The sequence below is a fragment of the Canis lupus genome, chromosome 19 (genome assembly GCF_048164855.1).
Source record: "Canis lupus baileyi chromosome 19, mCanLup2.hap1, whole genome shotgun sequence".
NCBI classification, from domain to species: domain Eukaryota; kingdom Metazoa; phylum Chordata; class Mammalia; order Carnivora; family Canidae; genus Canis; species Canis lupus.
This window is the reverse complement of record NC_132856.1, coordinates 58,163,838-58,184,503: the sequence shown is the minus strand read 5'-3', so window position 1 is coordinate 58,184,503 and position 20,666 is coordinate 58,163,838. Positions and strand designations below refer to the sequence as shown.

The 20,666-nt window shown below is 60.5% G+C and overlaps 1 protein-coding gene and 1 long non-coding RNA gene across 7 annotated transcripts; one reads left to right on the top strand and one right to left on the bottom strand.

Moving 5' to 3' along the window:
- Positions 1–363: 363 nt before the first annotated feature.
- Positions 364–2,544, top strand: LOC140611121 (uncharacterized). Its single transcript, XR_012012460.1, has 2 exons — positions 364–1,170; positions 1,667–2,544. It is a non-coding gene; the product is annotated as an uncharacterized lncRNA (long non-coding RNA).
- Positions 1,972–20,469, bottom strand: SGTA (small glutamine rich tetratricopeptide repeat co-chaperone alpha). 6 transcript variants are annotated; one of them, XM_072787936.1, is made up of 12 exons: positions 20,219–20,469; positions 11,300–11,439; positions 10,752–10,858; positions 10,397–10,481; positions 9,345–9,444; positions 8,095–8,199; positions 7,162–7,300; positions 6,572–6,634; positions 5,274–5,311; positions 4,476–4,565; positions 4,156–4,289; positions 1,972–3,220 (listed from the first exon to the last, which is right to left on the bottom strand). In XM_072787936.1, exons 2-11 carry the CDS (start codon positions 11,397–11,399, stop codon positions 4,175–4,177), a joined length of 942 nt encoding a protein of 313 aa, XP_072644037.1. In that variant the 5' UTR covers positions 11,400–11,439; positions 20,219–20,469; the 3' UTR covers positions 1,972–3,220; positions 4,156–4,174. The 6 variants fall into 6 exon arrangements, with proteins under 6 accessions (XP_072644037.1, XP_072644036.1, XP_072644041.1 ...); XM_072787935.1 differs by lacking the exon at positions 20,219–20,469 and adding an exon at positions 18,505–18,653; XM_072787940.1 differs by lacking the exon at positions 20,219–20,469 and adding an exon at positions 18,505–18,653 and having other exon boundaries at positions 4,167–4,289.
- Between the last annotated feature and the right edge of the window lie 197 nt (positions 20,470–20,666).

Below are 20,666 nucleotides of genomic sequence, written 5' to 3'. Positions count from 1 at the left end.
AACACTGGGGGAGCATTACCCTTTAAGTGGCAGTGAGCGTGGGGGCAGGACGAGGGTGCTGGTTGGGCTCTGTTCTTGGTCCGAGTGTCAACGACAGGGGCGCCCTCGCTCTGTGGAACCCACCGAGCTGTGCACTTCCACGCATTTAGGCTTTGATGAAGGGCGGGAGCAGCGTGGGAACAAGAGAGGGAAGAACGGATCCCGCCCCCCCATCCCACCGGCCGGGTCTCCACAAGCTTCCAGAGAGCTTCCACGGCCACGAGCCGAGCAGCCTGTGGGGCTCCCCCTCCAGCCCCCGCCTGGAAGGGCTTCGCGCTCTCAGGCACGCGGGATGGTGGCGCGATCCCTCGGACCGTGGCCGCTCCTAGGCTCCAGCCCGGGCCGTTTCAGGATTCGCCGGAGGCTCGTTCCTCTGGTCCGGAGGCCACACGCCAGCCGCCAGGGACGGAGGCGTCGGGAGGCCGCGGCACCGGCGCCACCTGGTGGCCTCAGTGTCTCATCTCCGAGGGCCACTTGGAAATAACTGGTTTTCGGATGCAGCAGGGGTGGGGGGTGCTGGGAAGGCCGTCGGGTTTGGGGTTTCCAGGCTGCCCGGCCTCCAGAGCTGGTCAACGGGCTGCTCTTGCCCGGGGTGGGGGGGCTCGGCCTGGGGCTGCGGGGGGCTGAGCTGCATCCTGACGCCAGGAGCCCCGGGCTGTGATGACCCCCGGACCCGGCCGGTCCCCCGGCGCCCCCGGGACCCCAGGCTGCGGCAGCGCCTGGCATCCCGGGCTCCACCTACTCCTGGAGGCCTGCTCGGGTCACGACTTCTGCGAACGCCGCGTTTAACGGCCGAGTTTTCCTTCCCTCTCAACGCACCTGACAGGAACGTTCAGGAAGAGCCTATTTCTACCTCGTGTGGGATCGAGCGGTTATTACCCGTGACACACGTCTCGTCAAGTCGCACGGGGAGCTGCCAGCTTCTGGGATGAGACGTTGACAGCTACTCCCCCCCTTCCCCTCTTCCCACTCTGCCGGCGGTTCCAACAGAAAGTTTCTGGATCCTTCCCGCACGCTTAGGCCGGGTGTGGGGTGACGTCGGAGGACGGAGGACGCAGTGCTGGGCCGCTCGGTGACCGACGCACGGGCAGGAGCAAGGAGATTATCTGGGAAGACCTAAAACGCACAGAGGTTTCTGGAACATGTGGCTCACGTCCGAGCGCCCGCCCGCGCTCCTGGGTGGGGACCTCCGAGCAGGTGCACCCGCATCACGGGGCTGCTGTGCCAAGTGCAGAACCCGAGGGGGGGGAGCTGAGCAAAGTGAGGGTCGCAGGCCGGGCTGGCGGGGGCGGCACCGCGTCCCCGACCCCCACCCAGATGCCGGGAGCACCCAGTCCTGACAGCACAGACGTCCCTGGAATCAGACCAGTGTTCCCTGGGGCAGGACCGGGCAGCGAGCCCGCGGAGGAACCCCGTGCGCCCCGGGACCCGCCGGCCTGCCCCCCATCTCGTCCTCACGAGGCGGGGCGCTCCCCGCCATCTCGCGCCCTTGGGCACAGGGCTCCTCCCAGCACGGCGCCCTGCGAGGGGGTGAGGGGACCAGGACCAGCCCGGGAAGCTCTGGGCTCCCGGGCCCACTTCCCTCACCTGCAGCAGGTGTAAGGGGGTGCTGTGGGTTACCCAACAGAGACCGGATGTTCCCTCAGAACATACTAGAATAGAACACAGGGCAGCCTCACGGCCCCGCCCACGGCCCGGAGTCCAGGCTGGCCCCTGGAGCGAGTGGGACGGTGACGAGAGGAGAGATACAGGACAAGCCCGGAACCGTCCGTGACCTCTGACCCGGAAACCGTTTCCAGTTGTGTCGTGTCCATCATCGGCAGGACTGACCCCCAGCACGTGCCTGAGGTGGGAGCTCCAGGCTGAGGGTTTCTGGAAACTTGGGGCAGGACGGTGGGGGGTGGGGGGCAAGAGGTCAATGCAGAGCAGAGGTCGTGATGTCTATTTATTCCCCACACGTTTTGCTTGTCACCATGGCTAGCACTCAAGTTAGGACACATCTCGCCAGACACGTGACGGACTGCGGGTGGCGGGCAGCGGCCGTCTCCCTACTAGTTACCTACAACACACAGTACTGGATCTACCTCGCAGACGGCCGGGACCACCAGGGGACCTCCCACGAGCCAGCTGCCAACACTGGTGCCAGCAGACCTGCCCTCCCCCCATCCCGCACCAGCAGAGGCCGTGGGGACCTCTGCAGTGGCCTCGTGTCCTGGGCAGGCCGCCCGGTCACGGCTGGCAGGCCTGCCCGCCCTGGAAGCAGCTCTGGTGGCCGCGTGGCAATGTCAGGCCAAGGCGGGTGGCACCAGGAGCCCCTGCCGGTCCCCCCAGCCCCAAACAGGCCAAGAGAGCCTGCCAAGGACCCAGACAGGCCGGCCGGCAGGATTGCCCGTGGGCCGAAGGGGGTGCGCTGGACGCCCAGCTGGGGACGGGCCCCAAGGTCGTGATCCGCCCCTTGGGGTCGGTCGGTCAGGAGTACTGGGATAAGAGGATCAGAGATGAGACGCGTGTCCATCAAAATGCTCGAGTGGAAGAAGTCCCAGTACCTGGTCTCGTGCACCCCAGGACGGTCCCGCCCCTGCTCCCAACTGGGGAGCCAGGCCACGGAAATCGTCTCGTAGGAAAATGCCTCTGAAGAGCTCCTCACGCGAAAACCCGCGGTCCGAGGGGCAGGGCGGACCCTGGTGCCCAGACCGCGGCTGGCAGTGAGCTCATCTGAGCAGGGCGCGGCTGGGCAGGCCAAGGTCCACGCAGAAGTGGCTTCTCACCGGGCTGCGGAGACCCTTTGAAGACAGACCGTGGGGCTGCAGAAAGGGGCTCTGGGAGCCACGGGTGTCCCCGACGTGGCTCGACACAAAACTGGCTGCTTCCTGGAGAGTGGCTTGAGGACGACCCCCGCCCCGGAACAGTCTAGAAAATACTTTTGCTGACTGGGTTTTCGGGGGCCAGGAGAGATCAGTGCTGGTCTGCGTTCACAGCTTGCTGGCTGTTTCGAGAAGGGTCTGGGGGCCGTGGGAGACTACAAACAGGGAGGAGGGGGCGGAGGGAGCAATAAAAATCCATCTTAACATGCAGGTCCAATTTCTGTTTCTGTTTCTCTCTCAGGCGGTCCAAGGGAAGAAGACGGCAAAATGCGAGACGGCTTCCAGTCGGTGGGAAGGAGCTGGCGGCACTGGGAGGGCTGCGGGGAGAAGACACCAGGCGGCGGGTCAGGCCGCGGCCCGGCATCACTGCGGACACAGAACGTCGCTGCAGGTTGTGGGGCCAAGGATGGGGAAGGTTGGCGAGCACGTAACAAACGCAAAACTGATCTCAATGAGATTTTGTTATTGTTTTTTTTTTAAGAGTACTTTGGAGAAAAAAAAAAAGGCTGGAAAAAATATGCCCAAATGATTAATGTGTGCTGCTGCAGGCAGAGCTCGAAGGTGTTTTTCCTGCTGCTCCGTGTTTTTGGCTTTTAAAACCTAAACTATTTTTTTTTTTTTTTAGTTTATTTTTTTAGTAATCTGTACACCCCACACGGAACTTGAACTCATGACTCATGAGATCAGGAGTCACAGCCTCTGCGGACTGAGCCAGGCAGGCGCCCTGCCCTTTAAATTTTTAGTAGAAAATCACAGTCAAAGGAGAAACGGGAGGACAACGATGCCCATGTCTCCTGGGCGGGAAAGCCACTGTGCCAGGAGGCACGTCTCCTGGGACCCCCAGGGGGCCCAAGCCAGCACAGGCACCGGGACACCCGGGACCCCCAGTCTGTTTCCCTGCAATCCTGCAGTAACAGAGGCTTACAGCAAACCCCCGCCCAGGGGAACCCGGGTGGGCCTGCTGGCCTCCCTCCCAGGGACCCTGCTGGCCATCGCTGTGGCCGTCGGGGGCTTTCTGCACAAACACTGCCTGTTGGCGCTCAGGCCGCGGCCCTGCCGGGAAGCAGTGACATATCAGCCGTCAGCTACGCAAAACCCAGCGCAGTGACGAGCCCACCCACACGCAACCGGGAAGGAACAGGGTGCCACAGAAACAGCCGGGGAGGGCCGTGATGATCCCGGGCGCCCCCCACCACAGAGACCCGCCCGGCCTTGAGGTCGCAGGGCCGTCAAATCGGCGCTCAGGACGCACAGGGCACTCACGAGGGCGGTCATTCCTGCTGGTCGTCGTTGCTGGCACTGGGGGTCCGACTTCGGATCTGACTCCGGAGCTGTTCTATCAACTCTGGGTTCTGCTGCTGCATCTGCTGGGCGAACTGCTGGCCGCTGCGGGAGAAGCGTGCCCAGCTCAACCGGAAGGCCCAGGCGCCCTCCTGGCCACTCCCCCGGCACCCGCCCCCCACCGGAGGCCACGGGGTCCAGCGGAGAGCCCGGGCACACGGCACCCGCGTTCTCACGGTCCTGGGCAGGCCCTCGCTGCCACCCCCGAGGGCCAGTAAGGGGTCTACTCACGCCTGGATGAGACTGGCCAGGTCGTTCTGTGAGGGGCTGGTGCCGGGAGTCCCCAGGGGGTTGTGGCCACCCGAAATCATCCCGGACATGCTGCAAGGAGAGCCCGCGATGTGGCGGACAGCCCAGCCCTCCCGTTCCCGCCGTCCCTGCCCTTTCACGGCAGCCCGCCTGGGGCCCAGAGCCACAGCCGCCCGCCCCAACAGCGGCTGCTGTGATGCCACCAGCTCACTCAGAATAGCCTTGGTTTCTGGCCTAAAGACAGAGGTCTTCAGCCAGGGGACACTGGTCACATCTGGGGTGCTGGCCTGCCCCCACAGCGCCCCAGACGCCCCCCCAGAGTGATCTGCCCCAATGTCGGCAGTGAGTGGATGAGAAGCTGTGTTTTAGGACTTGACCGGAGTCGGGCAGGTGTTCACTAAGTTAAACACAATCACCACAACCCAGAGATTCCGCTGCTGGACATGGACCCAGAACCGAGCTCACGATGCTCGGGAGGGACCAGACACAGGACGCCCCACTGTGTGTGAGTCCACGTGTGTGACACATCTAGGACGGGGAGGGGTTTCATGGGGGCCGGGGGCTGAGAGGGGTGATGGCTGATGGGGACAAGGACTCTTTTGGGGTGATGGAATGTTCTGGAATTAGATGGCGGTGATGACTGCACAACACTGTGAATGTACTTAACACCACCGCACTGTAAACCCTGAAATGGTTAAAACAGGCAGGCTTTACGGCAGGTGCGTCTTGTCACGATAAGAAATCTAACCCCAGACCCGAAGGAGCATGGTTGTCACTTACAGCTGCTGAACCTGCGGATTGTTCATTAGGTTTGACGCCTAAAGAAAAGAACACAAATCACACAGGGAAGTGCCCGCACCGTCTCCTGACCACACACGCCCCTCCTGCTCGGCGCCCGGGCCCTGGGCCTTCCTGACGCCCTTCCTCGACCTCTGATCTGCCACGTTTTACCACTTTATCCTGCTTGGGTCTTTTAAGAGACCCCCGAGCACCTCAGCATCTACTGGCTGCTTAGGCTCTGCCGTGTAGACGTATTCTGATCTGTTTTCCCAGCCACTGAACACATCTGCATGGTGAGCCTCGTTTTGCTCCCTCGGTAAACACCGCTGCGACAGACGCTTGTGCTTGAACGTCACGCCCCCCCCCCCCATGACGTTTCAGGAAGCGGCCAAGCGGGATGAAGAGGGGCCTGCCTGGCGTGGCTCACGGGGGCCGGCTAACTTTTAGGCACCAGCATCGAGGTTCTCTGCTTGCTGGGCCAGCCTCTGCCCCGCCCGCCCAACTGGCGTCACCACGGACGCACACCTGGGTGCCAACGCAACTACAAACCCCGCTGGTCTGCCAACCCCAGACGCGGGTGAGGTGTGAGCCCTGCCGGACCGCACTGGCCCCTCGCCGTGCCCGGCCAGCCATCCTGCCTGCGGACCAAGTGCGGCCTCTACCGACTTAGGAGACAAGACGCTCCCTGCTGCCCTGAGAGTATTTCTGCGGCCAGAAGGCTGGGATTTCTCTCGTCCTGATGCTTGGAGACCCTGGACCGAGGCCCCGTGAGCCAGCAGTGTGGCCCGTGGTGAGCAAGACCCCCATCAACGGACATGGGTGTGCAGCGACCAGCCCGAGGCTCACAGCTGGGCGCCCCGCACAGAACAAGTGCTTCTGGCCTTAAGTCTCTGGCGTCAGAAGGTGGTGGCGTCCACCCGAACCCTGGGAAGCAGGTGGGGTGTGCTGTCGTCAGGGTCTCCACAGCATGAGGAGGAGACCGAGCTGGAGAGACGGATGCTGTTTCCCGGGTTATTGGGTGGGGAGAGGCAGGATCCAGCTGTCCTTCGTGCTCAGTGCTGCCCCCGGGGCATGGCAGTGTCTAGGGACCTAGGTGGTGGTCACACGGGGGGAGCTCCTGGCGTCGAGAGGGTGGGGTTGGGGATGCTGCTCAGCCCCTCAGATGCCCCAGTCACAACCCTAAGGAACGGCCGGGCCCAGTGTCTAACCCCGCCCAGGCCGGCAGCCCTGGCCCTCACAGGCAGACACAGCCCCGGGTGGTGGGCCCAGAGCCCGCGGGAGATGGGAGCGCAGGTTACCATGCTCATGAAGCTGGGGTTGTTGAGCAGGCCGGCGATGTCAAAGCTGCCGACGCCTCCCGTCTGTGGGGATGAGAAGAGCCCTGGTGAGTGGCCACAGGACCATGACACTGGGCCCCAGAAGATCCCACAGGGGGCCGGCTGGAGTCCCAAGACGCATACGGCCCAGACGCCCTCCCAACTGAGCGGCCAGGCCTTGCGGCTAGTGTTTGCCAAAGGCCCAAGCCACCCCGTTGATCCCTTAGGAGAAGTATTTTGTAACGCTCTGATGCCTTGGGCCCCTGGAGGGCCCTCAGGGGTGACCAACGCCGGACACCACCAGTCCACCTTTAGCACGCAGGCCAGTGAGTCCACAGCCCACACACCCAGCCTTCCTCCATCAGCGTCTCATGCTCACAGCCGCCGCCCTCTGCCCTGACCGCCCAGAACCAGGTCCTCGACAGCCAGTCAGACCCCGTGCCCCAGACTCTGCAGAGACTGCTCGCCTGGCCTGTCCTAACCCCACATCCCCGGCCTCACCCGCCCCTCCCCACAGACACCACAACAAAGGCGCCGGCCCACGCTCCCCTGCTCCCTCCCGGGCCGCTCACGGGACTCGGCGTCTCTCTCAGCTTCAGCTCGGCTATCTTGAGGTTCGACTTGTAAGTCTCGTTCTCAGGATCCAGCTCCAAGGCCTTCTTGTAGTATGCCACGGCCTCGGTGTGCTTGTTCAAACTGGAGAGAGCGAGGCTGGGGGGAGACACCAGGACATGGGAGAGGGCCCGGGGGCTGCCCACCCGCCACGTCCCAACTGCTCCAGCGCCACCGGGCCTAGCGTCTGCCGGGGACGGCACGCCAGGGTGGCGGGGGCTGAGAGGATGGGCTGGAACGCCCAGAGGAAGGGCTCAGAGGCAGAGGGCAGGGGGTCAGACACGCCGGCCCTGTTCTTGGCACAGAGCTCCTAAGACGCAAAACTTCCTAAGTCACAGAGGTCTCCTGTGGTTTCTATAACGAGCCCCTTTGATTACACCCGAGTTCCTGTCCGTGAGGTGACTCAGGATGGGGCTGGTGGCCAGGAAGACCAAGGCTGGGATTTGAGTGGGGACCTGGCAACCCCAAACCTCTGGGAGGGGAGAAGGCTGGAGAGCGGGCTGTAAGACTCCTGAACGATGACATGTGGACGTCCCCTTTGGTGAGAGCATCACACCCCACTCTAGGGAGACAGGGATCTGCGCCGAGGACCTTCCTGGACCCTGCCCTGAGGCCGTGAGCTGCTCCAGCACATCACGGAAGCACAAGACACAGGGAAGTGGGAACCCTGATTCAGAGCAGTTGGGGGGCGCGGGGGAGGCCCAGCTTTATGACTGGCATCCGCGTGGGGCCAAGTCCTGACCGTCCATCTAGACGGAAGGGAACTGCTGGAGGTCAGCTGGTGACAGAGCTGGGCGTGTGGAAAGCAGCCCGAATAGGAAAGGGGCATGGGCTGCCTGCAGGGGAGGGGGGACCAGGAAGGCAGGGACCGTGTGGCCCCTTGCGACACTCACCCCATCCTGCCGTAGGCTTTGCTGTAGGACGGGTCTATGCAGATGGCTCGCTCGCAGTCCTGAACGGCACCCGTGTAGTTCCCGAGCTTGCTGTAGGCCGCAGCTCTGGGGACACAAAGCAGGGTGGGCAAAGCTGCGGCCCTCACTCGCTGCCATGGAGGAGGCTCAGTCTCCCCATCTGGCAGGTGGGCGGCGGGACACTGGGCTGCCCAGGGCTTCTGTCCGCCAAGTACCCGTGGTGGGAGCTGGGATAGCCTCCTGGGGAGACGGAGGCAGCTCGTCCTGATGACGCTGCAGAGCACCCAGGTGTGACGAGACCAGTCTGAACCCAAGTCAACGGGCTCGGCACCCAGGGTCTCCCCACCGTTGGGAGCCGGTGCTTGCTTTACGTTAGGGAACATCTATTACTTTTTTTTTTTTAAGATTTGAGAGACAAAGAGAAGGAGCAGGGGGAGGGGAGGAAGAGGAAGCAGCAGACTCCCCGCTAAGCCAGGAGCCCAACGTTGGACTTGATCCCAGGGCCCTGGGATCACGCCCTGAGCTGAAGGCAGACACCACACTGCCTGAGCGGCCCAGGCGCCCCCAGGGAACACCTGCCATCAGACAGGGACTCGGATTCACAGGGAGACCCGTCCCAGCGCTCAGCTTACCACGCCAGATGGTTTCTCTTTCAGTTTTTAACATCCCACTTTACGTTTCCCCCAGAAAGGCAGCAGGGCTGAGCAGTACTCAGCGCTTGGCGCTGTGCGAGTGGAGGGTGGACGGCGTTCTCTGTGCTACGCGTGCAACATTTCTGTCAGTGTGTTTGTGTTTCGCCCCAGAGTCAGAGGAAAGAAACTAACACAAGAGCAGCTCTGCACACCCGACCTGGGCTATCCAACGCCGGGGCCCTGGCTTGTGCCCTGGAGGGCGACCCTTGTCCCACGTCCCTCTCAGGCCCTGTCGTCAGCTCGGCGGTCCGTACTGGGAGGCTCTGGGAGGCTGAGGCAGCTTTCCCTTAAAGCACCAGCCACACGGGGCTCCCCACGGCCAGCAGTAACGCCACCGTGAGCGCAGGCGCGATATGGTCACCCGTGGTTTGGCTTGCGTCCTCACCCAACACCTGTGCAGAATGGTGTCCCTAACTTTGATTTTAATGCCACGATCAGCTCCTGTTGACGCCTTGCTGGCCACAGGCTGCTGGCTGCTTATCTGGGCGCTGGATGAACGATCACAGTGTCAACACCTCCCCGAGCGCGCCCGGCCACTACCTGTTACAGAAGTAGACGGCGTTGGCCGGGTTCAGCTCGATGGCTTTCCCATAGAAGTGCACGGCAGCTTCAAAGTTTTCTACCTTCATCTGCTCGTTTCCTAAAGGGAAAGAAAAAACAACGTATGCCCAGCTGTTCAGGTCACATCCCAGGGGCCGAGACGTCCAGCCCAGCTCTCCCGGGCTTCTCCCTGAAGGTGCAAGACGTTGGTGGGGAGGGTCCGGGGGGCCAGGATGCAACACTCAGGGGTGCTGGGGTGTGGAGGAGGATCTGGGTTCTGGCCTGAGCCGGCACTGGGTGATGACCGTCACTGCTTTGGTCGTGACATTTGGAAACATAAGTCTCTTTGCTCCTTCTTTCACAAGAAACCAATTTTCACGAAATGTAATCTGAATGTAAAACTCACGTTTTCAAAGTGAATGACTCAGCGGCTTTTAGAAATTCACAAGTGTCCAACGCCACAACCTAATTCCAGAACATTCCATTCCCCCCGCAAAAAAGTCCCTCCCCATGAGCAGTCACTCCTCACCCTCCCCTGGCCCCTGAGCCCCCTCCCCTGTGCGTGGGCGAGCCCATCCTGGCCGTGTCACACACATGGACTCACACCCTGTGGGGCCTCCTGTATCTGGTTCCCTCCCTGAGCGTCGTGGGCTCAGGGTCCGTCCCTGGGGTGGTACATGTGGGCTGAGGGACATTCCAGAACATGGATACATCACGTTTTGTTCACCCTTTACCAGTTTATGGACATTTGGGCCGTTCTACCTTTTGGGTGCTGTGGACACACGCCTGCACTTGTCCTGGGTGTGGGAGGGGACTGGCTGGGCCACGTGCCCGCCGTGTGGCCACCGGGGAGCTGCGGGGAATGCCTTCCCTGGCCGCTGCCCCGCATACATCCCCGCGGGCCGAGCGCGGGGCTTATCCTCCCACATGCTGGCGCTGCGTGCTTAGGGGCCCGGCTCCCCTCCCACAGCTGCACCCCAGGGCCCCCCCGGCCCTGCCGCCCCGCAGGCCAGGTGAGTCAGGTGCCTGGTGGGGATGCAGTCTCAGCTCACCTTCGGTTTTGAGGCGCTCTGCCTCGGCTGAGTCCTCCTCTGAAGGCGGGGTCCGCTCGGGGCTCCTCAGGTCCTGCGGCACCTCCTGTCCCAAGGCAGACAAGCCGTTTGCAGGCAGCGGGCAACCCTACCGTCTCCTCCTCCAAAAAGCCCACACCCGCGGCCTCCCTCCTGCTCAGGGGCCACCCGAGGGCAGCTAGGCACTGTGGAGAGCACCTCAGGCCGGGGCCGGGCCCCCACTTCCCTGGTCCACAGCCGGGAAGCAGCCTGGGGGAGAACTCAGGTCTTGCATGGGTGCTTGGGGGCCCTGGCGACTCCTGCTGTTACGCCTGTCCTGTGAAGCCCAGAAACTCACCTTGCCTGCAGCAGCTGCTTCAAATATTTCCGGCAGAGTCTGAGGGAGGGCGAGGTCATGGTCTTCCACTGTCACCCCAAAAGCAGTCTCCAGGCACTGGATTGCAACTGTGAGGTGGACAGAAGCATGTTCTTCTGAATGCAGCCCAGACTCTGGGGCTCTGGGGAATCCCCTCTCTGTGAGACCCAGGTCAAAGGCCTGGCACATGGCAGGTGCCGAACCGCCAACTCCCACTGTGTCACTGTAGGCCGAGCCAGGTGGACGCCAAGGGGCTGGTGGTGGGGTCCGGGCAGAGGCCACTCAAGTGCCGGTCCAGCCTGGGATCCTGTCCCCCAGCCCTGTGCGGCTCCCAGGCGCTGTGGCCATTCCACCCTTTCTTTAAAATGAGCCTTTCTTCTCTGATCAGTGTGACTACGGTGGAGAATGTTCCGGAACCACACCTTGATGAAATATGGGGAGCTCACCAGAACTCCTGCAGGAAGCTGGGCCTGAGGTGACGGGGCTGGCTGTGTGGCGGGAAGCAGGGAGGACAGCGGGCCCACACGTACCTTCCAAGCTCTCCTGGGCGTCGGACGAGAGCCCCCCGTGCCGGAGCTGGTCGTGCAGGAACCGGATGATGGCGTAGGCCAGACGCTTCTTGTTATCCATCTTCAAACAGGAAGAGACAATGCCCTGGGGTTTTCAAGATCTGTGGAGCCAAGCCAGGGCCGTGAGGAGCACAGACTGAGGGCACGGGTGGCACCTGCTGCTCCAGGCTCCCCGGACCTCCGGGTGCTGGCTCACCAGGCCTACACGAGCCCCAGGCCCAAGGAAGCCACTTTAAGTGCCCTGGGCAGGTCTTTTCTAAAGATTTTATTTATTTGACAGAGAAAGAGCATAAACACACGGGGGCACAAGAGCACAAGCAGGGGGCTGCAGCCGACGTTCCCCCCCCCCCGACTCTGGGGTCATGACCCAGGTGACCCGAGCCAAAGGCAGACACTTCACATCCTGAGCCCCCAGACGCCTCGCCTGGCCAGCTCTATCTGAAGAGTAAGTGAGGGGTAAACAGCTGGGAGGGGAGGGGCCCAGAGTAGCCCGAAAGGTGCAGGGGCACGGAGCCCCTTCCAGGCCGCCTGAAGGCCAGCTCTTGGTCCCTCTCCAAGTGCTGGACTCCCAGGCCGGGAGTGACCCTGCCTCAGGGACTCTGGGCCATGTCTGGGGACATCCGTGGTCACCACGATGGGGGTGCTCCTGGCATTGGGCCACGAGGACCTGGGATGTTGCTCAGCCCCCGGCTCCCAGGACGCCCACATAATGGAAAACTATCAGTTCCAGTGTCAGCCGTGCCCAGGGGAGAGCCCTGGTCTGGAACATTCTGGGCAAGAGGGTTCTGCTACCTAAGGGTCTATGATGGGTCAGGCACGTCACGCAACACTGTGTCATCCCCTCCACACCACGACCTCCCTGGTCGCTCCCACCGACAAAAGCAACAGGTTGGGGACCGTGGCCTGTGAGGAGCGGCCGGCCCAAGGAACCCGCAGCAGTCAGCACCTCGGTCTCCCCAAAACGCCTGCAGGGGGGTGAGCAGCCCGTGCCCCCACAGAAAACAAGGAGCGGGGCTCCTGCTGGCACTCTCGTTAGCTTGTTACCAGCCACGATGGTTCAACAAAGCCGGGGAGAGCCCGTCATGTGGCCCCAGGCTCCCCACGCAGGCCAGCGCCACACTGAGACGGTGCCTCCACTGGGCGCGTCTGCTCGGTCTCTGCTTCGTGGGAATCTGTGTCCCTTGACAGCTGCTTCTTCAAGTGGAGGAACCAGACACAGGAGGCCCCACGGGGTGTGAGCCCACGTGTGTGACACGTCCAGGACGGGGAGGGGGCTCGTGGGGGCCGGGGGGGATGGGGGTGAAGGCTATGGAGACAGTTTCTTTTTGGGGTGATGGAATGTTCTGGACTCAGAGAAGCATAAATATACCAAAAACCACCATACTTTAAGGTAAACGATTTATACCTCAATTATAAAGGAAAAACTTAAAAAAAAAAAAACAAACCCATGTTCCGTAAGCAGGGGGAGGAATTAAAGCTCCTTGAAGATGGTAATGAGCTCCCCATTTCTGGACACACGCGTCTTTGGCCAGAAAGCCGCCTACAGCTGGAAGGTCTGTGATTAGGTGGAGCCGGAGCCTAGATGACAACAGGCGGTCCTAGACCGGAGGTCTCTGGGGGCTACCGGGGGGCCCACAGAGATCAACCATCACAACCCACTCATTTTGGGGGAAGCACAGCATCAAAAGTGAGTCCTGCTCCCCAGCTGAGGGGGTACAAGAGCACACCAGTTGGCCTGCTGACCGCCAAACCCAAGGAGACCAGACACGCGCTGAAACGTCAAGCTGTTTTCATTTTAGATGTTTGTTTTGGCAGCGGCATCATCTCCAAGAGCTGAAAAGTAGACACAACTCAGTGTCTGTCAACACACGCATGGGTTAGCACAGGGCAGCCCGTCCACACCCGGGACACAACCCAGCCCCAGGAAGGAAGGGACCCCGAGGACACTGGGCTCAGGGAGGGGACCCAGACCCAGAAGGACACCTCCTGCAGGACCCTACTCCCAGGAGGTCCCCAGAGGAGGCCCGTCCACAGAGAGGAGGTGGTGGGAGCCAGGGGTGGGGCAGGGGTCAGTGCTTCCTGGGGACAGGGTCTCCGTGTAGGGAGATGGAAGGTTCTGGAGACGGTGGTGGGGGTGGTGCACAGCGGGGTTGAGTGTGCTCCGTGCCCTGAGCTGTGCGCTTAGAGGTGGTTAAGATGGTACATTACGTTACGTGTATTTTATTATAATTAGAAAGTTATTTCTTTTTCCCAGAGCCCAAGTGCTTCCTGTCAGATGTACAATCCCGGGACCCTGTATGTTGTGCTCTAAGTCAGGCCTTGAGGGTCACGTCTGGGCAGCTGCCTGCGGAGACTGAATCTCGATTTTTTAAAAAATATTTTACTTATTTATTCATGAGATACGCAAAGGGAGAGAAGCAGAGACACAGGCAGAGGGAGAAACAGGCCCCCCGCAGGAGCCCTATGCGGGACTTGATCCCCGACTCCCGGATCACGCCCTGAGCCAAAGGTAGACGCTCAACCGCTGAGCCACCCAGGGCACCCCCTGAATCTCACATTCTTAAGTCACGTTAAGTGCTCACACGATACCCCCGATCTCGGCCCCCACAAACCCACGCGTTCACCACCTAGCCCTCACGTCCGCCAACTCCCCAGCCCGAAAGCACCGCGGTACAAACCAGACGGAGGTGTTCAGGGTCTTGGCGGGGGTCACAGGGCCCGACAGGTGGCACAGCCGGAGCCCCGCCTGTGTGCTCCGGGCCTTCCCCTCCCGTGGGTCCCCCACGCTGGGCCATGCGCACACGTACGGGTGCGTGGGACGAGGGGAGCTACTGCAGGGCCTGGTGGTGAGGGGCGCTCGCAGAAGAGCGGACCGAGAAAGGAGTCTCGTCTTTGGCAGAAGTTTCCTGCCCTCCTGGTCCGGGTGGTGAAGGTGGTGAAGGTGGGAGCGGGGGAGCGTGACGGAGACTGCTGAGGCAAGGGTTTAAAAAACTAGAAGACCAAGGCACACTCCTTTCTGCCCTCCCACGCCCCCAGCCCTTGGAGCCTCAAGGCCTCTGCACCGAGGGTCCCCCCCCCCCCGAGGGTCCCCCGCCCCGCGGGATCGAAGCACTCTGGCCTGATCACTCCCTCACTGCCCGCTTCCTGAGCTTCCTGAGCTTCCCCCGCACTGCCTGCCACCCTGGCGGCTCCTCTCAGCCGCCCCGGCCCCTCCCTGTGACTCACGGCCAAGGAGTCAGAGCCCCCCAGGGCCTGCCCGGGGCGGGCACAAGGATGACAGGCTGGAGGACGAGGGCCTGGAGAGACTCTCAGGTCCAGCCATTTCTGCCTGAGGCCTGTTCCACGCCCCTTCCCCCAGGCCTGAGCTCTCCGTCCCTTCTAAGAGTCCCAGCCAATACTCTCACTTTCCTCTTCTCTAAAACGGGGTAACAGGGGTGTCCTTACCAGCTGTTACAAGGATTCATGACCTACTTTAGATTTTTCTCTGCCTTGGCTCCATCGCCATCAGGGCCTGGATCATTCCTTGCTGTGTGTGTGTGAGGGGCGGGGGTGGAGCTGTCCTGTGCAGTGCAGAGTGCTAACAGCAACCCTGGTCTTTGTCCAGTGTGCCCTGAGGCAGGGAGCAGAATGTCCCCCAGGTGGGACCACCTCGGTCAGGGGGTTCCCGACCCCCAGGAGACTGCTCTCTGTGACCATCTGACCCCTGAGGTCCCGGGATGCCGCACACACTTAACTACACACTCCGAGTGGGGGCGACTCACAGATGCTGCAGTCGCCTGGTTTGTACCCTCTGACCCCTGGGGGTTTAAACTCTGGTGTCCAGCATGAGCAGGGGTCAGACTCAATGTTTTTCCAAATAATCAACGTAGGCTGTGTCCCCCTGCGCCCTTCTGACATTAGGGGCAGGTCACTCTCTGTGGTGGGTCAGTAGCACCCCTGGCCACACCCTTTCCAAGCCAGAAGGGTCCCCCCACCAGGGGTAACAACCACAGGTGTCCCCAGACATGGCCAAACCACCCAGCTAAAAGTCACTGAAACTCTAGGTGGAAAAGTAAAGGTTCTAAATCAGTACAAGTCAAATTTTTCTGACCAAAGAACTTTCTGAAAACCTTGTTTGCACAACATTTGGGGTTTCAGCCCTGCAGCAGAGGGAGCCTGGCTCCACTGCCGAGGACTGCTAACCCAAGGCACAAGAGGGACCCAGCACAGCATTTGACACAGGTGGTCCATAAAAACTGTGGCTTCTTTGCAAGACAGTTTGCGAATCTCACTTTCACGCCCGGCTTCCGAGATGAACCACCTCTGCTCTCCACAAAGTTGGGCCCAACAAAATACGAGGACGGCAGTTTTCCTTGACTCCTACCAGGCACCCGGACCTTTCGGAACAATCACAACTTGTAGGGCTTTGGCTGCTGGACAAAATTCTCAGAGAAGGCCTACTCTCTGAACAGTGAGTGCTTTATGAGCTCTCAGAAAGCACCACGGAGGTGCCGGCCGCACAGGGTGCCCGGCGAGCCTGGTGAGGGTGGCGTGGGGGTCCTGGGGCCAGCTCCTCCGGTGGTCTTCACAATCCCTCCCAGTGCTCAGTCCATCTTTTCATTTCATCATTAGAAAAAATAAAAAGAAGAAGAAAAACATCAGCCTCTACTCCTTTTCTTTCCTTGCCCAGAGCTGGTCAAAGGGAAAAAAATGGCATGCCCCACATAAAAATGAGCGACCCCTCACGGCCCCCCTCGGAAGGCGGAGCTCCACCGCTGAGGGCTGCCGCCTGCATCCTGAACCCAGAGCCCTGCTCACAAACAGCGGTGGGCAAAGCCAACGCTCTCTTCTCTCTCACCCTAGCACACCGCTGGTGTCTGAGCAAGGACGGTCCCAAGGCTTGAGCCCACAATCCTCACCAAAGCCTGTTTACTTCTAAAATGCCACCAAAATGCTCTGCATGCTCAAAAACCATCAAAAGCTCCCCCCGCCAAAAAATAAAAAAACTCCCCAAAGCCTCACGAGTGTGCATGTGATGCCCTCCACTAGACCCTCCGCAGCTCCACACACACAACTGCTCACCTTTCCTCCAACCCATCTGGAAACTCTCAGTTCCCTCCAACACCCAGCTGCAAAGTTACATCAGACAGAGCTAGACGCCCTCGTTTTCTGGCAAAGTCCAAGTACCAGTCTTATCACCGGCCCACAAGGCTTTAAAACTCTGTCATCCGTCCCCTGCCCTCCCCCAGACTGTGAGCCACTGGACAGATATTTTCCCTTTGAACCCCAGCACTCAGCAGTGTCTGATCCACGTGGTCTTAGGGGATCATCAGATCCCCATCAAACTCACAGCTACCTGACCAAGTTCTCTGGGAAGAGCTGAAGAGACAACAAACCTCGGGTCTTGCCTACCTACCAACAATCCCTTTATTCTTTCATTTCCTACATGGGCCAGCGTGGGGTCTTGGCAGAAAAAACGTAGGATCAGAGTAAGACAGCAGCTCTCTATCTGGGGCGGAGCCGAGCCCCATTTAGAGTTGCTCACCCTTCCTGAAAAGACTGAATTTTAAACCTCAGGTGAAACCCTTGGGCATGCCGAGCACTCTCCAGGCCGAGCGCAGTCCAGTCCGCGCCACGGCTTGTGGAGGGGGTCAGCGATCATTTCTGAAAAGGGCCAGAGAAAGCTTCCCGGGCCACAGAGCTTCCGTGGCAACCACTCGACTTTGTTCTCATGCAAAAGCAGTCACCGGTTTTGTGATAAGAATATTTCCACAGGGACGCCCCGGTGGCTCAGCAGTTGAGCAGTTGAGCGTCTGCCTTCAGCCCAGGGCGTGATCCAGGGAGGGGGGGATCCCGGGATCCAGTCCCACGTTGGGCTCCCCGCAGGGAGCCTGCTTCTCCCTCTCTCTGTGTCTCTCATGAATAAATAACTAAAAATCTTAAAGAAAAAAAAAGAAGATTTCTACAACACATTTACAAAACCAGGCGCAGCTGGATTTGCCACCCCCCCCCCCCACCCAGTCGCCTGAGTCCCTGGGTGGTTCACTCCACTGCCTGTGGAACAGAAGGAAAAGCTGAGGCTCAGAAAGATAGGGGAGCTAGCAGAGGTCACCCAGCTTAGAAGATGCACACCAGGAATTCTGAACCCAGCAGCCGGAGCTCCAGCCCCTAAACTCTGAGGTGCCCTTTCCTCTCCCCACGAAACCTGCACGAGCAGGTTTTAGGTTTGGGGTGGGTTCGTAGCCCACCCCCGTGTGCACAGCTCAGGCAGGTGCAGAAGCGCCCTGAACTTCCACAGCGTGGACAGATCTCGGTGGGGACGTCCCAGACACCTCCCTGTGTCCCCCCAGGGCGACCAAACCGCTGGTCTGGGGAGAGGAAAAGGAGACAGACCACTCAGGGATAGAAAACCCGAGGAAAACAGGAACACCCCAACACGTTCTTAGATGCACCTACTTAAAAACACAGACTCCCGGCAAGTAGGGGAGCCGAGCAACGTCCTGCTTCCTTAACCTCACGGGGAGCCCGGGGAGCCCGTCCTTCCACGCAGCGCGCTGCTCGGGAGCCGGTCCTCAGCCCCGGATCCTTCCCGCCCTCGCGGCGCCGACACAAGGCTCCGGGTGGGGAAGACCTAACAGCCGCCGACCCCGCGGAAGCGCTCGCCTTGCGGGGGGGGGGGGGGGCTGCGGCTTTCACCCCCCCCCCGGACCCCGCACTCCCATCAGGCAGGGGCCGTGACGACGCCCGTTTCACAGCGGGAGAAACTGAGGCTCCGGGAAGCCCAGCGGCTGGCCAAGGGGGAGAGCGGGCGCTGGGGCAGGACCCCGATCTGCGCCCCGACTACGGGGTCCCCGATTCCAAAGGACCGTGTTTCCGGGCGGCAGGAGACACCCCACTGCAGGCGGGGCACCTTCACCTCCCGCTGGCCACTCACCGGCCTGCGACCCAGCATCTCCCCGGCCTGGGGTCCCGGGGGAGGTTGATCGGGGCCTGTCCGACGCCACCCTGCCTCAGTTTCCCCTCCGCGCCGCCCACTCACGGCGGCCAGCGGATCGCGCGGACTCCAGACCCGGACCAACCTCTCCTTACGGGCCCTGGAGCCCGGGGAGCTCCCAGTCGCGGACCCCAACCCCAAGCCCGCCCGGCTCAGCGCTGGGGGGGGACCCCCAGCCCCCGCCCCCACTCACCTCTCAGGCGGCCGAACGCCGACCCTCCGACGGCTGCGCCTGCGCACCGCGGCGCTGCCCGGCCCCGCCCCCCACCGCGGCGCCTGCGCAGAAGGAGCAGGCTCCCGTTGGCTTTTATTCTGCGCAGGCGCGTGCTCGAGCGAGGCGGGCGTGGGGAGAAGTGACGTCATTTGGAGGCGGGGGCGAGCCGGTCGTTAGGGCAACTGACCTCTGCGACCGAATGGAGGCCGGAAATCAGGACTGATTTCACCGCTCGAGCGGGAATGGAGCGGTGCATGGTGGGACGGTGGCGGACTCCGGCGCTTTTGGCAGCATGGGTCACGTGGTACGCAGCGGGCCACGTGGTGTTGCTGTGTTTCGGTATCTGGCGGCGGAGCCGGACAGGCGCGCGGTGGACGGGCGCGACTGTTACCCGGGTGCTTTACACGTGGGAGCCCGCCCGTCCGCAAATCCAGTCATTCAGCCCATAAGAGTAAAGGGGGGCAGACATATTTGTGTATAGCAGGTGCCTATCATTTTAATATTTTACTTAAATTCAACTTGCCAGCACATAGCATAACACCCATTGCTCATCCCATCAAGTGCCCTCCTTAATGCCCGTCCCTGAGTTGCCAACAACTATTTATTGCAAACCAACTGTAAAAACCAGGAAAGGGCTCCCGTTACCTTGTACTGAGGTTGACGAACTAGCGAACTAGGACACTTTTCACTGGATGGCAAGTGCTTTAAATGAAGAAGAAAGGGCTGCCGTGATTAGGATTGGGGAGGCAAGTGGGCAGGGATGGTTAGGGAAGATCGACCTTGTAGATACGGGTTTGGGGAAAGAGAGAGAAAAAAAAAAAAAAAACCTCCAAGAACGGAAAACAGCGAAAATGAAGATTAAGTAGGATAAAGCTGGGTGTGCTTAATAGAAGGTAAGTAATGAGTAAGTTCCTAGCATGACTCACAACCTATCACCGTTAGTGTGAAAGTTGCAAGAAGTGTTCTCCTGGAAGCCTGGGTGGCTCCGTTGGTGAAGCATCTGCCTTTGGCTCAGGTCATGGGTCCTGGGATCCAGTCTCATATCGGGCTCCCTGCTCACGGTGGAGTCTGCGTCTCCCTCTCTTGCCTTTCTCCTCCTGCTCATGCTCTCTTCCCCTTTCCCCCAAATAAATTAATAAAATCTTTTTTTAAAAGTGTCCTAATTCACTTGTATCCGATTTAAAATGCATGCATGGTTAAAGCCTGGGGATTTTAAAAATTTCCTTTGCAGAAATAAGGGGAGGGGTTCTTTGGCAATTTAGTCCTAGTAGATTTTCCTTCCGGGACGCCTTAGTTGAAGATTTTGTGGGGGTTTTGTGTGTGTGTGTGTGTGTGTGTGTGTGTGTGGTTTGTTTTAACGAGCTACAGTAGTTATAGGTTAAAACACTGTCCTGGGGGCAGCCCGGGTGGCACAGCGGTTTAGCAACGCCTTCAGCCCAGGATGTGATCCTGGAGACCTGGGATCAAGTCCGGTGTCAGGCTCCCTGCATGGTGCCTGCTTCTCCCTCTGGGTCTGTACGCCCCCCACCCCCCGTGTTTCTCATGAATAAATAAAATCTTAAAAAAATAAAATAAAACACTGTCCTGTTCCAAAACACCTGTTGTTTGAAGCCCTAGATTCGTTTACTGAAGCTTTCTCGATTTAAAAAAAAAAACTGCGTTTAATTTAATTGGGTTAATTGGGTTAATTTACCGGGTTCTGCTGATGTATGTGTCGAGACTCCACTCCTTAGATGCTAGGAGGGGCAGGATGCTGGTTGGGATGATGTACAAAACGCGCCTTGGATCTGTATGATAAGCGGTCACTAGCTCAGGTGCGGGAGGAAAACCTGCAAAACTCGCCAGGTACACAGTTAATTAGGTAGAAAAGGAGGCAGGCACAAATTAGTTGGGGAGCTCGGGCAGAGAAGCGCCGGAGGAAAGAACCCGAGGCTCCGGGGCGCCAGCTGTGTGTGGTTTCCACGGAAACATCCCGGGGGGGCGGGGCTCCTCCCCGAAGGTCCCGCCCTCTCTCCGCGAGAGCCAATCACGGGCAGGGAGGGTTCCAGCGCGTGCGCAGAGTGCGCCAGCCCGCCAAAGCTCCGCCTCCGGGGTGTGGGCGGAGCCGGGGCGCGCGTGCGCCTGGGCCTTCGGCACACGTG